Source organism: Apium graveolens, chromosome 2 (genome assembly GCF_009905375.1).
Source record: "Apium graveolens cultivar Ventura chromosome 2, ASM990537v1, whole genome shotgun sequence".
NCBI lineage: Eukaryota > Viridiplantae > Streptophyta > Magnoliopsida > Apiales > Apiaceae > Apium > Apium graveolens.
In genome coordinates, this window is record NC_133648.1 from 31904654 (window position 1) to 31923853 (window position 19200).

Genomic DNA, 19200 nt, shown 5'->3' on the forward strand with positions numbered 1-19200 from the left:
CACTGGGAAGAGTGCCAGGTTGACGATTGAGCACTGCATTGGCTAATTGACCGATTTGATTTTCCAAGGTCTTGATAGAAACCGCCTGACTCTTGCACAACAGCTTAAGTTCCTCAAAATCAGCACTAGTAGGTGCAGCTGTACTTCCCTGTTGAGGATATGATTACCTTGTAGCATACTGCTGTGGTTGCTGGAATCCAGGTGGGTTAAACTGTTTACTCACTCCTTGCTGATATGGTGGCTGAATAGCATTCTGATTATTCCCCCAGCTGAAATTTGGATGATTTCTGTTGTTAGGATGATAGGTCGCTGGCACAGGCTGCTGTTGTTGCTGATAATTATTCACATACTGAACAGATTCGTTGACAAGAGAACACTGATCCGTAGCATGAGAACCTGCACAAAGCTCACAAACCATAGCTATTTGATTAACTCCATATGTAGCCAGAGAATCAACCTTCATTGATAGCGCTTGGAGCTAGGCTGCAATAGCGGTGGCTGCATCAACTTCCAGAATACCTGCTACCTTGCCTGACGTCATCCTCTGAGTTGGGTTTTGAGGCTCATTTGCAGCCATCGTCTCTATAAGATTATACGCCTCAGTATAGCTTTTAGCCCATAAGGCGCCTCCAGCTGCTGCATCGAGCATGGGCCGAGATTGGGCCCCCAAACCATTATAGAAACCAGTGATCACCATCCAATCCGGCATTCCATGATGTGGACATTTTCTCAACATTTCCTTGTAGCGTTCCCAAGCCTCGCACATAGATTCTGTAGGTTGCTGCGCAAACTGAGTAAGAGCACTCCTCATAGCAGCAGTCTTTGCCATCGGATAAAACTTCACCAGAAACTTTTGCGCAAGATCTTTCCACGTAGTGATGGACCCAGCTGGTTCAGAATGTAACCAGTCTTTAGCCTTGTCCCTCAGTGAGAATGGAAAAAGCCTCAACTTGATAGCCTCATCAGTCACGCCATTATACTTAAAAGTGCTGCAGATCTCGACAAAATTCCTTATGTGCATGTTGGGGTCTTCAGTTGCCGCTCCTCCAAAAGAAACAGAATTCTGCACCATCTGAATAGTGCCCGGCTTGATTTCAAAGGTGTTAGCTTGAATAGCCGGATGAAGGATGCTTGACTGAATATCATCAATTTTAGGCCGAGAAAAATCCATAAGAGCTGGATCTGCTTGAACAATACGATCTCCCATGTTTACTGGTTCTTTCTGCTCAGTTCCTGAATCCGAATCCTCAAAATCTAACTTCTCCGGAATATCAAGAACTTCGTCTGTCTCCTCAGCTGTATCTAAAGTCCTCTTGCGAGCACGAGAACGAGTTTGCATAAACGCTTGCTAAAGTACCTGAAACACAACCGAAAAAAATAAGTAACTACTACTTCCTAATCACTGAGTCCTAATGACCAATGATGGTAAGTACATAAACTAAACGAATACGCCGAGTCCCCGGCAGCGGCGCCAAAAACTTGTTAGGGCGAAAACACGCGATAATATTCACGCAAGTATACGCGTTCGCAAGTAATATAGAATACTTTCTAGTTCGTTCCCACAGAGACTCAGACTAAATTATTGTCTAATTTAACTCACTCACCAATGTATGATTACTTCTCAATGTTAAGATACTAACACTTAAAATTGTTGATTAAATATTAACTACAATCAACTACTTAATTAATCACTTAACTAACACTTCAATTTATCAATAATAAAACACTCATGAGATCACAACTTCATTATTACTTCCTTCTATAGCCATTGTTATTACCTTTAGCATGTGACAGTGATGATATTAATCGAATAACACAAAACTGATAAAAGCCAACTTTCATTGTACTAATACCATTCTACCAAGCATCCACAATTAAGATAGAAGTTGAATAGTCATCAATTATGTTGAGTTCCTATATGTCTACAGAAATTGACAACACAACGATTTAAACACAAGTTATTCCTTTTGATTACATAGGGCAAATAAAACTGTTAGAGTTACCCACTAATCATGCACAACGTACATGAACCTATGCTAGCATGGCAAGTTCTAAATCTCAAGATCCACCGTCGCTTCACAAGATATTAACACCCTATCTTATATGTTCGCGACGCACATAAGACGAATACGCACAACCAATACTAGATATCATACAATCATCACACACTAAAGTATTAAACAATTAAATAAGGAATTCCATAATAAATCCGTTATAACCCCATGATCACGATTAGCCCATAATAGCACTTGTCGTTATCATGGGTTCATATGAAATCATGATAAACAAACACAAGAAAATAATAACTAAACTAATTATATTAAAACCGAGTACGTCACAAGAGTAAATAAGTTCAAAGCAAGAAAACTAGCATCCAACGTTACAACGAAACAAGAATCACAAGAAGATATGCTTCCTCTTCGTTGCGGTGTGCTAAATCGGTCTTCTTCCTTATCTCCTTCGCTTCTTGCATAAAAACACAATCTTCTTCAATCCACACTTGTGAAAACGTCTCAAATCTACTTATATAATAGTCCCATAAAACTCAGATTACATAGAAGTGGAAACCAAACAGAAGTAGAAGTCCAGAAATATTATATCTTTTTTCCCGACCCTGCGCGGCCGCTCAGCATAGCTGAGTGGGCGCTCAGCTTGCTGCGCGGCCGCTCAGCAATGCTGAGCGGGCGCTCAGACCTCTACTGGAAAAAATCTGATTTTGCTCCGTTTCTTCACCGTAATCTGCCCGTTTCTTTCCTCTCGCAATGGTGAACACATGCCCAGGCTTATTCTTGATGATTCCTCCCCCGAAATGCAACTAAAACCCTGAAATGCATAAACACTAGAAAAACGCATCAAATACACAAAATACTTGATTTCAAGACACCAATTTAAGCCATTTTAAGACGTTCTAAGTGGTATAAAATGCCACTTATCAGGGAGCGCAGTACCATTTCTTGTATTGTATGTGGATGACATACTTCTTATAGGAAATGATATACCGATGCTGTAATCAGTCAAAGTGTGGCTATCGAAGAACTTCACTATGAAGGACTTGGAAGAAGCATCATACATTCTCGGTATGAAGATCTATAGAGATAGATCTAGAAGAATGATAGGTCTTACCCAGGGTACATACATCCAAAAAGTGCTTAAAAGGTTTAGCATGGAAAACTCCAAAAGAGGTCTCATACCGATGAGCCATGGAGTATCCCTTTCCGAAAAGATGTCTCCTAAGACACCTGAGGAAAGAGAGCGTATGAGTAAGATTCCTTATGCTTCAGCAATAGGATCTATCATGTACGCGATGTTATGTACTAGGCCTGATGTTGCTTACTCAATGAGTGTGACGAGCAGATATCAGTCCGATCCAGGTGAAGACCACCGGAAAGCAGTGAAGAACTTCCTTAAGTACTTGCGAAGGACTAAGGATATTTTTCTTATTTTTGGTGGTGGATCTGAGTTGAAACTAGAGGGTTATACTGACTGTAGTTTTCAATCAGAAAGTGATGATAGCAAATCCATGTCAGGGTACGTGTTTACTCTGAATGGTGGTGCGATTAGTTGGAAGAGTTCCAAACAGTCAACAATGGCTGACTCCACAGCGGAAGCAGAATATATAGCTGTAAGTGAGGTTGCAAAAGAAGCCGTTTGGATGAGGAAATTTGTTTCTGAGTTGGGAGTTGTTCCTAGCATTGAGGAGCCTATTGTGTTGTATTGTGATAACAACACAACAATAGCACAAGCCAAGGAACCTAGGTCTCATAAAAATTCCAAACATGTTTTGCAACACTTTCATTTGATTAGGGAAATCATTGAAAGAGGAGATGTCAAGATTGAGAGAGTTGACACACATAACAACGTAGCAGACCCACTCACAAAGTCATTGTCTCATATTCACTTTGATCGTCATAAAGAGAAGATGGGTATTAGATACCAGGGTGATTGGCTTTAGTTCAAGTGGGAGATTGAAAGTGTTTGTCCTAAATCCAATCATGTATGATGAGTTAGGAAGAACTTTCTTGTATTCCTATTTGATTTCATTGAAATTAATAAAAGACTTATTTTGGTTTTATTATGGGCTTTATCTATTTAAAGTGTATTAAATAAGATGCTCCATAGTTTAGAGTAAAGTTTCTAGAATTATAATGAGATTATAATAGTGAGATATAGAAGATGATAACTCTAGACTTAAACAGTTTTTGATCATAGGATAACTAATCGGATGTTAGTGGATCCGCAAAGATTGGTACATACTATGCTTGCTCCCTTCAGGAGGATGTCTGTTCTCATAGGCATTTGTGTGGTGACACTATAACTAGTATGTAGGTGCTTATTAGGGATTAAGTTCACTGAACATGACTCGATAAGTTGAACAACTAATGGAGATTACTCGTGTGTCAATAGTTATTCACTGAGTGATAGTTGTACAAGTGTCCTTAGACTTGAGATCGTTAAAGTTATCTTGTATATAATGAACTGTGCTTTGGTTTAGTCCTTTGTCTCAAGGACATCCATTAGGTCTGTTTTGGGCATAGGGATTTGTGTATAGAGATAGTTAATATCAATAGAGGATCTACCCCTTCCAGTATAGGAAGAGAATATCCTATGTTATTCTTAGTATGCGAGTTCTGGAATCTCTGGCCAGAGTGTATGAAATTAGAAAGGAGTTTCTAATTTGCATTAATATGAACTTTGCATTATGAATAAGAAATCATATGATTAAATTTGATAGGCCTGACACAAGATCCATGCCTTGTATTTAATCAGGATATTGTAAGGGTAGAAGGAATTCATTGTACGGTAACTAGTCACTGACAGGTTCTTTGTATTCTAAGCAGTGAATTCATATTATCCGGATAGTCGCGATATGTTGAGAAGCATCACTCACGATATAGAATAAATATAATTAATCAGTTAATTATATTTAGTGAATTTTAGTATTCATGTAAATAATTAATAAAAGTTTATTATTATTTATTTCTACTACCGGTATAATATTGAACCTACAGGGTCACACCATAAAAGAATATTTTCTTTGATGAAATAATGAGAGAGAATTATTTTCTAAATAGTTTAGAAAATGAAATAATGATTAAAATAGTTTTAATTATTATTAAAGCATTTTATAAAGATAAAATGTGGGGATAATATATATAGATATATTAAAAAAAACCCTAGGAGAGCCTTATAAATAGAATGAGATGGCTCATTCTAAACACACTTGTTTTTGTGAAAAATCTAAGAAGAAACTAGCCTCCATCTTCTTCCTCTCTCTCTTTCTCTCTCCCAAAACTCCATTTTTATAAAAGCTTGGTTTTATAAAAAGCTTCATCGAAGAGGATTATTCTTGGTGGATACTGGTAGAGTGATTCACACACTGAGAAGCAACTGCTAGCAACCATTTTATAAAGCTTCGATTTTTAAGGTATGGTTACGATTCCTCCACTCCTTTTTGATTTATACGTTTTTCTATATGTGCGATACATGGTTTTTACGGAATAATTGTTATATCACGCTTTCGCTCATCCGTAAATTTCTTCAATATCATCATCAAATATATAACTTTCCTGAATCACCCTGTCAATATTAACACAATATTTTTGCATTAGTAACTCTTGACAAAGCATCTGCAGCCAAATTCTCCTTCCCGTTTTTATATTATATTTCATAATTAAAACCTAAAAGTTTTGAAAGCCAAAACTGTTGAAAAGGAGTAGAGATCTTCTGTTGTAATAACCATTTTATTCTCTTTTGATCAGTTTTGATTATGAAATGATTTTCAGTAAGATATTGCTCCCACTTTTGTACAGGAAATACAATTGCAAGCAATTCTTTCTCATAGACTGACAATTTCTGCCATTTTGTCCCTAAAGCTCTACTAATGAATGTTAAAGGATGGGAATCTTGCATTAAAACTGCTCTTATACCAGTTTTAGAAGCATCAGTTTCCACCACAAATTCCTTGTTGAAATCAGGAATAGCCAAAATAGGGGCAGTAGTTAAAGCTAATTTTAACTTCTCAAAAGATTCTTGTGCCAATTCATTCCACTGAAAATTTCCATTCTTTAACAAGTCCGTCAAATTTCTGCTTATAGTCGCATACCCCCTCACAAATTTCCTGTAATAATATGTTAGCCCTAAAAAACTTCTTAATTCTTTTACAGACTTAGGGACATGCCAACTATCCACAATAAATATCTTACTAGGTTCAGTTTCAATACCCTTCCCAGAAGTAAAATGACCAAGGTATTCCACCTTGTCCACAACAAAGAAACACTTGCTCTATTTAGCATAGATCTGATTGTCTTTCATCAAAGTAAACACAACAGCTAAATGAGACCAATGATATGTTTTACTCTTGATATACACCAATATATCATCAAAGAAGACTAATACACATTTTCTTAATAAAGGTTTAAAAATTGCATTCATCCAACTTTGAAAAGAAGCCAGTGCATTTGTAAACCAAAAGGCATGACTAAAAATTTATAATGGCCAGTATGTATCTTAAATGCAGTTTTGAATACCTCATCTGGATGTAGCCTGAGTTGGTGGTAGCCTGCTCTCAAATCCAATTTGCTAAAACACTGTGCTCCAGCCAATTCATCAACAAGCTCATCTATAACAGGTATTGGGAACTTATCCTTAACCGTCTTCTTATCCAATTCCCTATAATCGATGCACAGTCTCCAAGTCCCATCTTTCTTTCCCACTAACACTACTGGAGACGCAAACGGGCTTGAACTAGCTTGAATTATACCTTTGTCCAACATTTCCTGAATTAATTGATCAATTACATCTCTTTGTTTCAGGGGATACCTGTATGGCCTGATGTTTACAGGTTTAGCATTAGGTTCCACAAGAATTTTATGATCATAAATTCCTCTATGTGGAGGTAGCTCATCTAATTCTGCAAAAACAACAGCAAATTCCTTCTGCGACTTTTCTAGTTCTGACCCATGTTTATTCTTTTATGGCTTACTAGAATGAACTGATTGGTTAGGGCTTATTACAGATAGATCTTGTACCTGAATAAAAAAATATTGAGCTGCTTGCTTAAGCAATTTGGAAGAAGGAGGTTTATCCAAAACCTTCAGCTTATGACATGGTACTCCCTGTAATTTGATAGCAGCTCCTTTGAATACAAACTCCATCTTGAACTCCTTAAAATCCCACTTGACAGGACCTAGTGTACTTAACCACTATACTCCTAATACCATATCACATCCTCCTAATGGAATCAACATAGCTTCTGTACTAAAAAATCTACCACCCATTTCCCAACACAATGACTTACACAATTGATTACAGGGTATGTGATTACCATCAGCCACAGTAACAACTCGAGTATCAATACTTTCCAGATCACAATTCAAGGATTTTATCAGATTAACATCCACAAATTATGAGTACTACCAGAATCCACTAAAATAGAAATGACCTTATTTTTAATAATACCTCATATTCTCATGGCCTAGAAGTTTTGCACTCCTGCTAAAGCACTCACAGATATGCAGGGTTCACTTTCTTCTAAAACAGACTGAATTATTTCTCCTTCTTCATCAATCTGTTCTACATCACCTGGTACTTCCACAGTGAATAATTGTGATTCTAAACTTACATTTATGGTCTCTTTCATAAGGTTTATCACAAAAATAACACAACCCTTTTGCAATCTTTTCAGCCCGTACATGAGCTGGTATAAATCTGTTGTTTATAGCCTGCCTTGGGTTAAATTTTGTTAAATTCGGTTGATCTGATTTAGTAGCAGGTGTTGGTAGCAAGGGAGTTAGAATTAGCTAACATAGGAATAGATTGTATAGGTTTTGGAGCATTTTTAAAACTATACCTAGTTGACTTCTGAGAAACGACAACTAATGATTCTTCTTGCAATCTTGCATACTCTATAGCTTGAGAGATTGTTTTAGGCTTAAAATCTCTCACAAACGGTTTCACAGACGGTTTCAGACCACCAATAAAACTATCAATAATGTAATTATCTGGTAAATGTGATTAATCATAATCATAATAGACCTCAAATCTTCAAAATCATCAATGTACTTCTCAAGACTCTCATTCTGCATCATCTTGTTAAACTCTGTTCTACTATATTACTACCATTTTCTTCCTTATATCTTATTGTCAAATCTTCAGTAAACACCCCCCATTTTACATTTTTTCTTATAGCCAAAAGCTATTAACCCAATTTTCTGCCTTATCCAACATATGCAATGATGCTAAATTTACCCTTTGATCATGTTGAATTTTACACAATTCAAAGTATTTCGTAGCCTTCTTAATCCATACCCTAGAAATTAGACCCATCGGACTTTGGAAATGCAAGTTTTGGCAAGAAACTTAATGATCGAACACCAGAAATTGTACCTGAATCATTGTTAATTGGTACTTCTTCGCGTCACGATGCATTCTCTAGAGATTTGATTTATTCCTTTATGTCTGTAATTACTTGCATCATCTTTATCATGTTATCTTCAAACCTTTTAATCTGAGCTTCTTGTTTTCTTGTACTTGTCTCCGGTAAAATCTTGAATTGCTCTTCCATAGTCGTCGTTTTGCGATTTCTAGACGCCGGATTTGATGAATATACTAACACACCATGTGTTTGAGTAATTGCGTCAGAGAAATACATGATAGAACAACTCTGATATCAATGTTAAGGGATTATTCTGAACCCTTAAAGATTACTATAACATGCTAACATACAACAAATCAAGAATAAGAATTTACAGGAATTAAAGAGAGAGAAAGAGAGTTTAGAGAGAAAAGAAGAGAGATGAGAGAACAGATTGATAAGTTGTTATTTCATTTCATAAAATGAATCAGGTGTCTCTTAACGGTATTAATACAATATGTCGATAACAGAATTTCCCGCTTAAAGTTCAGTTTGAGTTTTTTCTACTAAAAGAATAAAATTGTAAAAAAAAATGAAAATCATTTCTATTTTAATCCTGTAACAGAAATCAAGTTGAAATTCGAGTTGTGAACAAGTTCGAGGCGAACCGAACTCAATTCTTTATCAACCTCAAATGCCTATTCGCTCGAGTTCGAAATCAAGTTGACTCAAGCCCATTTTATTTGACCGACTTCAAAGCCACTCAATTCAATTTGAATTACAAGCCTAAATACAAGCTCTCAAGAGAATTTCATGTGATGATGTATAGGTAATTCTTGTATTCTGAACAAGGTATCAACATTTATGAACAGAAGAAGGGATATCAACATTAGGGCTGTTCACGAACCGAGCTGTTCGTGAACAAGCTCGAGCTCGGCTCGTTAAGAGCTCGTTCGGCTCGGCTCGTTAACGAACTCGAGCTCGAGCTCGAACAGAAAAATATGTTCGTTAAGCAAATCGAGCTCGAGCCGAGTTTTGGGTTGTTCGGCTCGAGCTCGGCTCGGCTCGAACTCGTTAGTTAAAATTCAAAAAAATTCTAATATATCCTAAATATTTTTATATAGGTATGATTTTTTTTTTAAATCCGACTTCACTGTATTTTTTTTTATCTTCCAACGATAATTTTGCATACCATATGTGATATATTTTGAGGTGATTTAGAAATTTTATATTTTAGTTTCTAATTTTAAAATGTAGCTTCATAATTATATTCTAGTTAAGATTTTTTTTAAAATATTTTTCATCTATCCAACCGTATGTATGTTATAAAATATATATTTCAATGATATAACCAAAGTTTCACATCAAAAACAATTTTATTTGATTTTCTATTTTATGGTCAGGCATTAGTTTGACTATTAACGCTAACTAGTGTTTAATCCGGATTTGTTGTTTCGATTATTTTAAAAATACTTTATATCGATCCAACTGTATGGATGTCATAAAATATATATTTTATTGATATAACCAAAGTTTTAGATCAAAATAAATTTATTTGGTTTGTTATTTTAATAGTCAAACATTAGTTTGACTAGTCTTGATAACTAATGTTTAGTCTTGTATTGGTGTCTCGATTTATTTAAAATTATTTCTAATTGATCCAACCGTATGGATGTCATAAAAAATATATTTTATTAATATAACCAAAGTTTTAGATCAAAATAATTTTATTTGGTTTGCTATTTTAATAGTCAAACATTAGTTTGACTAGTCTTGGTAACTAATGTTTAGTCTTGTATTGGTGTCTCGATTTATTTAAAATTATTTCTAATTGATCCAACCGTATGGATGTCAAAATAAATATATTTTAATGATATAACTAAAGTTTCAAATCAAAATAATTTTATTTGGTTTGTTATTTTAACAGTCAAGTATTAGTTTGATTATTACCGCTAACTAGTGTTTAGTCCTGATTTGTTGTTTTGATTATTTTAAAAATACTTTATATTGATCCAACCGTATGGATGTCATAATACATACATTTTATTGATATAACCAAAGTTACAGATCAAAATAATTTTATTTGGTTTGCTATTTTAACAGTCAAATATTAGTTTGACTAGTACTAATAACTAGTGTTTAGTCCTGTATTAGTATCTCGACTTGTTTAAAATTATTTTTAATTGATCCAACCGTATGGATGTCAAAATAAATATATTTTAATGATATAACCAAATTTTCAGACCAAAATAATTTTATTTGGTTTGTTATTTTAATAGTCAAGTACTAGTTTGACTATTACCACTAACTAGTGTTTAGTCATTAATTGGTGTTTCGATTTTTTTAAAAATATTTTTTCTCGATCCAACCGTATGGATGTCAAGATATATATATTTTAGTGATATAACCAAATTTTCAAAAAAAAATAAATTTATTTGATAAGTTATTTTCACAGTCAAACATCGGTTGACCGGAATTTTTTCTGGCTCGGCTCGGCTCGGCTCGACTCGGCTCGGCTCGTTTATGTTCGCGAACAAGCTCGTGTTCGGCTCGTTAGTTAACGAGCTCGAGCTCGAACACGTTTTTTGTTCGATTAGAAAGCTCGGCTCGGCTCGGTTCGTCAGAAAAAAATTAAAGCTCGGCTATGTTCAATCAAAACTCGGCTCGACTCGGTTCGTGAACAGCCCTAATCAACATTTTAAGAGTAGAAATTTCTTTATGAATTAATGATTATAGTTAATGCGGAGTTTAAATTCTGACGGATTCAATAAAATTCTAGTGAATCATGTTTTAGCTAACACTTGTAGCTATTGGCTTTGGAGTCTTGGAGATGTTCAATTTCGAGATACCTCATTTTAATTTATCACGATAATATAGAGCATTGATAGGTAAGGCCAATTTTCTCAGTACTCGAACTTTTGCAAATTTAACTGTACAATATCTGTGTATTGCTCTATCTTCTTCCTTTTTCTTCACATACTACATTGCATACAATTGTAAGGCCATCAATCTAGAGGCTTAATGGGCCTTTTATATGTGTACCACCTTGACACCAAGATAAAAACTCCTAAATTGATGGTCCCTAATATGGCCAACAGCCCGAAAAAATAATGTAGACGACCATAGTTCAAGTTGTCTGTGATCCATCCAACATCTCCATTTCTAGTACTAAATTTTGTAACTACAGTTACCAGAAATGAGCTCAAATAGCAACCAAGAGCAGTGGTAGAGAGTGAAATCGCAGCCCCAATGCTTCGCATTGAATCAGGCGACTGATCGTAGAAAAACTCCATCTGTCCAATTTGAGAGAAAACTTCTGCACACCCCATTATGAAGTACTGAGGGATCTGCCAAAAGATTGACATGGGCACGTGATCGAGCTCGTAGTAATTATGTCGTCTCACAAGTTCAAGTCTTAAAAACTCCAATATCCCTGCACATATCATAGAAATGATTGATATGAAGAGGCCAGTACCGATACGCTGCAGCTGTTTTAAGCCATATCTCTGGCCCGTAAATTTTCTTGCTAGTGGAACGATTATTTTTTCGTAGACTAGCACCCAGAACATACAACTGATGGAGTCAAATATATTAACTGAAGCTGGTGGGAACTCAAAGCCTGATTTTCCCACACGAGTATCCATTGTACTGCCTTGCAGCACAAAAAAGATGCCTGTTTGGACATACATCATGCTGAAGATTATACCAGTAGCCCATAGAGGAAGCAACCGTATTAGAGCTTTTAGCTCCTCAACTTCAGTCACTGTGCAAAGACTCCATGTGTTTATTGAGCCTTCTATAAGGTCCGATTCCACCTCCACGGCTGCCTTGTCGAAAAACCTGAAACATGTTTTAGAATTTAGAGGACAATAATTGTGAGTGAAGAAACCAAGTCTCTCTGGATTCACTGGAAAATGACTAGTCATCGTGATGCGCAGAGCAGAGTACATAGTGCAATTTCTTAATAGAAACTTAATTACCTTAAACTGTCGGTGTGATCGAGCTTACGGCTTCTTGTCGAAGTAGTCTCTGCATCAGCATTCTTATACAAAACTGACTCATCACTTGGCACCTGAAGATTTCTTTTCTTCAAAGAAGCCACAAGAACCCTGCAAAGGCGTGTCAGAGGGCTACTTCCTGGTGTCTGGTTCCTATACAAGATGGTTCCCGAAAAGAACCAAATAACTGCTATTACCATGGCCCCCGTTGCGATGCCATAACCTATTCCCCAGCCAACATTAACTTGTATCCAGACCAGCACAGAATGAGAAATGAGCGAGGCGGAACTCACTAAAAAGTAAAACCAATTGAACATAGAACCTTTGTGCTTTTTCTCAATCTCATCAGCATCATCAAACTGATCTGCAGCAAAGGAGGAGACACAAGGCTTAATTCCTCCGGTACCTATAGCAACTAGATAAAGTGCTATGAAGAAAACTACAGTTTGAGCATTTGTTGCATAGCAAACATCTCTGTCATTGCAGATTGGTTTTAAGCCAGGGACTGATGCTGATAATGTCAAGAGTAACATCCCCTGTATTAGAACGTCATTTATTGAGTACTAATTTACAATAACTACACAAATCAAGAGACTAGTAGATACTGTTTAACACTAGTTATCCAAGTGACTATGTTGATTATTCTTCTCGATAAAAATTCTAATACTTTCATATTTTTTGCTAAATAAAATTCGATTATTTTTTTTAGATCCAAACTAATCATTCGGATATGATACGAATAACATAAACCTACCATAGCATAGATGATAGAGAAGGTAGCAATCATCCCATATCTTCCGAGATACCTATCAGCCAGAAACGCCCCAATCAGAGGCATTGCATAACATGTTCCGCTCCAATTTGCCATATTTTTGGAGGCAGTAACACTGTGCTCATTGAGGTTATTCTTCAAGTAAAGCACCAGATTGGAGCTCATCCCACAGTATGCCAGTCTTTCGGAGAATTCAGCTCCTGTGGATTAACATAAGCACAATACATGTATTTAGCCCTCTAACAACCAAAAGTTTGGGGGGACTCTGTAATTTAACATGGTATGAGAGCTCTTCCCGGGAACCCCAGTAATCGCAAAAAGATAATTTGGATACTAATTTTAATCATTGCTCCAAAGACGGGATTGTAGTTATCAATTCTGTAATCCCGAAAAATGGGCTTTCAAGTAAGGGAAAGTTTTAACATAACATGATATAAAAATTAAGCCCTCCGTCTAGCAATGTTGTCTAACAATGTTCAAGAGTTAATAAGTACCAAGGATATAGCTACACGCTTTCCAGTTTCCAGTTGTTCTTCTGTTAGCAGCATTACCAAGATAATCAACTGTTCCATCTCCTGTATATATATCATCTTCTTCGACGTCTTCTAGCAACCGGTATGTATTTACCAAACTGTCTTCTTTCTGAGATGTCGCGAAGCCTAATTTGAAATAAAATAGTCCAGATTACATAATCAGATACAGAAATTTTAAAATCACAATCTATTGTATCTGATCTAAAATTCTGAGAAAATAACTTGGCATGGGGTTCCGGGTTGCTTAAAAAATCCTAGTTATCATAGTTCGCAGCTATCTTCGTGTTGGTGTGATCTCGAACAAGTTATCTTATGTAACTCAGAACTTAAAATATAATCATTTCCTTCCAAAATTATCATAGCAGAAACTGCAGATAGTATGAATAGAGTTCAATGGTCAATATGCATCTAATAGTATAGCTTTAAAATTGAAATTCTGGTTTATATAAACATATGTCTGGGACAAAATAGAGCATGATCTTCAAAGAGTGATTTACCAAACTCAGAAAATTTCTTTCTGAAAGGTTTGACTTTATAAGACAAACATATATAATATCAAAGAACTATCTTTCACCATTACACACCAAGAAAATTACCAACCTGAAGCGATTCCTATACGATTGTTTAGCATGTTAAACAGATTGAATGGAGGGATTGGATATTTGAAATGGTCCAACAGCACACCGAGACGTGATGATGCTCTGCTGCCTTTACTATAATTTTTCTAATTTTTTCATTGTCTTTCTAATATTGTGGCCTTTATGCTTTTGTCACTTGGAGAATCCACTTGTTTTACATGTATGTATCATGATTGAAGATTACAAAGACCCTACCGGGGCCGATGCCAATTTGCAAAGTCGCATCTTTGTAGTCTGTATAATAAGCAGTTTTGTCTTTTTAGCAATTTGAGAACCTTCTGCAACCGATATTTAATTACAAGTTTTCAGGTCATTTCTAAAAATTTAAACAAATCAAATAAAGAAATGAAAGCTTCAACAGAGGAGAGTTACAAATAGGTTAGTCACTTGTGTGTTTGGTTTAATAATATGTTTGTGGCTTTTAAAACAAATTTATGTCTTCATTTTATAGATAACAATGAACTGCAAAATTTTCTCAAGTTCTCGATTACAATTAAAAAAACTCAAAAATGGTGATAGACAGATGACATTAGATGTGTGAAACTTGAAGGATCATTTCATATTATCCCTTTATAAGTATAAAACATACTGTTTCTGGATATTAATACATGAGTCCCTGAACCGAAAGATGTGATCTGGTAAATCACGTACTATTAGGTTCGGTATCTCGATATCTTTACTAGTTATTCTTGTCACACCATGTAGTACAAGGAATGTTGATCGATGCTGTATATCAGACAACTTAAATTATGGTGACCAGCTGCAACTAGTACAATCCTGTGATTCTGTGACTATTATGTTCTTTTACAAGCGGCAAATGTGCAACTACTTCTCCCCTGTGTAATCCAAATCTTCTTCTCCTTTCTCCATCTTCAAACTCAATTCCTTAACTTTCATCCTCACACATTCACCACTTTTCTTCACCAATACCTTTTTTAATAACATTAGCAATCTCCTCTCGCTTGAATTTTTGTTCATTGTTTCTCATTATCTCCATGCCAACCCCAATTTCCATAGCAAGCTTAGTGATAGTGATAATTCCTGGGTGCAGGGCTGCTCATTCGACGACGCGATTGGATCATTCGCTGCAGTTGAAGTATAACTGTTGTGGGGTTTCTGCAAAACAACACCGAATTATCACTAAGCTTTTGGAGAAGATGAAGATAGATAGGAATGTAAGGTGGATGTGTGTGTATGAGCGTGAGAGAGTCATTAACCCTAAAATCTCCCAGCTAGGGTTCAACTCCGCTCTAGGGCGAGCCAGGCTCTTGGGAGGAGCCGAGGTCCAGCTCATCCAGGAACAAGCCAATCCTATGCCTATCATGGGAGAACACGTGGGAAATAAGTCTAGGCGCGTGACAATGACAACTATCGATCACCAATAATTGGGACAGTCAAGACACACGTCAATACGCCCTTGGCACATTCTAAGACGGTCCTTTTCTAGACACGTGTAAGAAATCCATTCAAGTCAAACATCCTCCGCCCCCAACAACGAACAATCCTTATCGAAAGTTACCAATTCCTAAACCCTATCCTCGGACTATAAATACTCAAGGAGAAAGAATTTAGGGATTACGCTCTCTTCTACACACTCATATGCATACACCCACAACCACCTTATATTTCTCTCTTCATCATCCAAAAGCGAATTTTTACTCTCACACTGGAGACACTGCAGGGCTCAAACCCCCATCCGCTGTTATTTTGTAGACAACCAACGACAGCTACACCGCAAGAAGGGTCCAGGCGCAGCATCGGAAGGCCCAGACCGTATATTGGAGTTATCATTTTACGCTAAAAGGAGAGCGGCTCCGTCCTTGGGTCTCGGTGCCCCTGGGCTCATCTTAATCAGCAAGCTCTGAAAAGAGTCCTTTCTCTCATTTGTAAGAATCCAAACAACCTAGATCTATCGTAAACATGAATCCTTTTGTTTTAAGCCACATTTGTGTGTGCTCTGTTTGTTTGTTTTAAACCTCGTTTGTGTAAGCTCTATTTGCTTATTTTAAGGCACGTTTGTGTGTGATATAGCTAGATTTATTTGTTTACAACCCAGTTCTGCTCCCTCTTGCATACAATATTCATATCTTGAACACAGATCTAATTATTCTAAAATGTTGTTGATTTACAGCCCGCAAACTTGATTTTATTTCCGCTAATACTGATTATTGGTAAAAGCAGCCTTAGATCTATTTTATGTCTCGAATCTTGTATTAGTTATTGTTTGCGGGGTTCATTTCTCGTAAAATCTTGTTATTTGCAAATTTGTACCCTTGTATTTTGAGTTGTTGAATCATGGCTAGAGGAGGAAAAACTCCTAGCACCGGGCCTTTTGCCAGCACTCAGAGGTAGGACCTGGACCCAGACATCAACCAGGGCGCGCCCCTAGAGCAACCACTTCCTGTTGACCAGGAGTCGATAGTCGATGCCCGTGCTCTTATTACTCTGAACCTATACAAGTACACTGAAGTCCCGGTTGCCGATGAGCATATGAAAAACCTAACCAGCAATGAGCTGGCAAAAGCTATTTGGTTTTACCGAAAACACCAAGTTCGGGCTCAAGAAGCACCAGACCAAGTTGAAGATTCTGAGAAATCCGGGAACTCTCACCAATCCCATCGTCCGTTTATGACCGATAAAAACAAGAAGAAAATACAAAAGGATCAAAGCTAGAACAAAGAGATGGAAGCAACCAAATAAAAGAAATTGGAGGTAAAAAAAGCATATTCGAAGTGAGGAAGAGGCAAAACTTGAACTCAAGATCCAAAAGAGAATGCAACAGGAAGAGGAAAAGCTACTGGCTAGGTCCAGGACCAAAAGGACCCAGAGGGACCCTACCCCGGAGACTATCTCAGATAACGATTATGATGGTCAGCAAGATCTCAAAAACATGGTCTACGAGCTACAGAGAAAGGTGGGAAGGGACTCCGGATTAGAGATTTAAGAGACCTTTACCCCCTTTAGCTATTCCCGGGAAGCCATACCCAGGCAGAAAAATCTCAAGCACCACAATTTTGACTCGTTTGATGGGATGGGAGACCCAGAAGAACATCTCAATTATTTCGAGCAAATATCCCAGATCTACTACTATAACGATCTAACCAAGTCCCGGTTCTTCGCATCTACACTTAAGGGAAGGTCCCAGAGATTGTTAAGTAGGATCCCCGCCCGATGCATCCACAACTGGAAGGAATTCAGGAAATCCTTCCTCAGAAGATTCTGGGCTAACAAGACCTATGAGCTGCACATGTGTCACCTGAAAATAATCCGATAATATGATAATGAAGCTCTCTCGACTATATGAGGTGTTTCCGGGAAGTAATCCAAAAAATCTCCAACTTGGACGAAAGAGAAACATTAAGCATCTTCCGGAGGAGCCTAGACCCAGATCACAATGAAAGGTATGTGGTGGAGTTAATCAACAAAGAGCCCCAGAGCCTGGCTTCCGCCTATGTCGGGGCTTCCAGGATCATCAAGGAGACGAGCGTGCTCAAAGCTATGAGAATGACCCGAAACGGGGGTTCCGGGAGCAAACATTTTGATGACTGTCCGAAAGGGGGTTACCATCATGATAAGAAATTTAAGCAAAATCAGCATACCAACTTTGTTCAAAATACTCTTATCTCTCAAAGGCTTGGTCCCTGGACTAATTCCAAAAGGGACCCCGGTCCTACCAGGCCTGCAAAGGAACCCAAACCAGAGCCAGATTGGACACCCTTGAACCAAACCCAAGTAGAAATCCTGAAGGAAATTCGGGACAAACCTTTCTACTACCTGCCTAAACCAACCATACTCATCTTAGGATTCGGACCTACCGGAACCAATGTGATTACCATAAAACCCAAGGACACAAAAATAATTTTTTTTCTAAACTACTAGGCCACAAAAAGAAAAAACTTTTTTTAAGCTATGATTACTAATCTTGACCCAGGTAGAGGTCGGATTAGGCCACAAAAAAAATACTTTTTCTAAGCTATGGCTACTTATCCTGACCTAGGTACAGGTTCAAACTCACAAAAAGGAAAAACATTTTCTAAGTTATGACTACTAGTCCTGACCCAGGTATAGGTCCGGACTAGGTAATAAAAAGAAAAAAAAACTTTTTCCAAGCTATGATTACTTGTCCTGACCCAGTATAGGTGTGGACTAGGCCACAAATAGAAAAAGTTTTTTTAAGCTATGACTACTAGTCCTGACCCGGGTATAGGTCCGGATTAGGGCACAAAAAGAAAAAACTTTTTCTGGGCTATGATTACTAGTCCTGGCCTAGGTATAGGTCTGGACTAGGCCACAAAAAGAAAAAAAATTATAATCCATGACTACTAATCCTGACCCAGGATTAACTCTACTTGTTCAAATTGGTTCTATACATCCTCAACCCGGATTGGGGGGGGGGACAAAAAGCAGCAAATTTTCTCAAGTCAGCCAAATTTTCTATCCTTGAATCCGGATTGGTATCCATATTCTCAACCCGAATTTGGGGGCAAAAAACAACAAAATTTTCTCAAGTCAAGCAAATTTTCTATCCTTCAATCCAGATTGGTCTCTACATTTTCAACCTGGATAGGGGCAAAAAGCAGCAAATTTTCTTAAATCGACCAAATTTTCTATCCTTTAATCTAGATTGGTCTATACATCCTCAACCCGGATTAGAGGAACAAAAAGAAACAAATTTTCTCAAGTTAACCAATATTTCTATCCTTGAATCTGGATTGGTCTGTACATTCTCAACCCGGATTAAGGGGCACGAAGGCATCAAATTTTTCTCTCAAACCAGCACAATTCTCCATCCTTGAATCTGGATTGGGGGCAATAAGCAGCAAAATTTTTCTCAAAGGCAACATTTTCTCTCTTACATACCCAACCCGGATTGGGGGGGGCAAATCAACAAATTTTTTTCTCAAGT

At 37.1% G+C, this 19200-nt stretch overlaps 1 protein-coding gene, 1 long non-coding RNA gene and 1 other non-coding gene across 4 annotated transcripts; 2 read left to right on the plus strand and 1 right to left on the minus strand.

The window, feature by feature from the left end:
- The first annotated feature begins 707 nt into the window (after positions 1–707).
- On the plus strand, positions 708–814 carry LOC141709461 (small nucleolar RNA R71). Its single transcript, XR_012570036.1, has one exon. It is a non-coding gene; the product is annotated as a small nucleolar RNA R71 (small nucleolar RNA).
- Positions 815–5237: 4423 nt separating this feature from the next.
- Positions 5238–8585, plus strand: LOC141705889 (uncharacterized). Its single transcript, XR_012568521.1, has 3 exons — positions 5238–5425; positions 6518–6628; positions 6813–8585. It is a non-coding gene; the product is annotated as an uncharacterized LOC141705889 (long non-coding RNA).
- A 2657-nt stretch (positions 8586–11242) lies between these two features.
- Positions 11243–14431, minus strand: LOC141707242 (protein NRT1/ PTR FAMILY 8.2-like). Of its 2 annotated transcripts, none has more exons than XM_074510289.1 (5): positions 14257–14431; positions 13618–13782; positions 13106–13323; positions 12334–12710; positions 11243–12193 (listed from the first exon to the last, which is right to left on the minus strand). In XM_074510289.1, exons 1-5 carry the CDS (start codon positions 14285–14287, stop codon positions 11359–11361), a joined length of 1626 nt encoding a protein of 541 aa, XP_074366390.1. In that variant the 5' UTR covers positions 14288–14431; the 3' UTR covers positions 11243–11358. The 2 variants fall into 2 exon arrangements, with proteins under 2 accessions (XP_074366390.1, XP_074366389.1); XM_074510288.1 differs by having other exon boundaries at positions 12334–12887.
- Positions 14432–19200: the final 4769 nt, after the last annotated feature.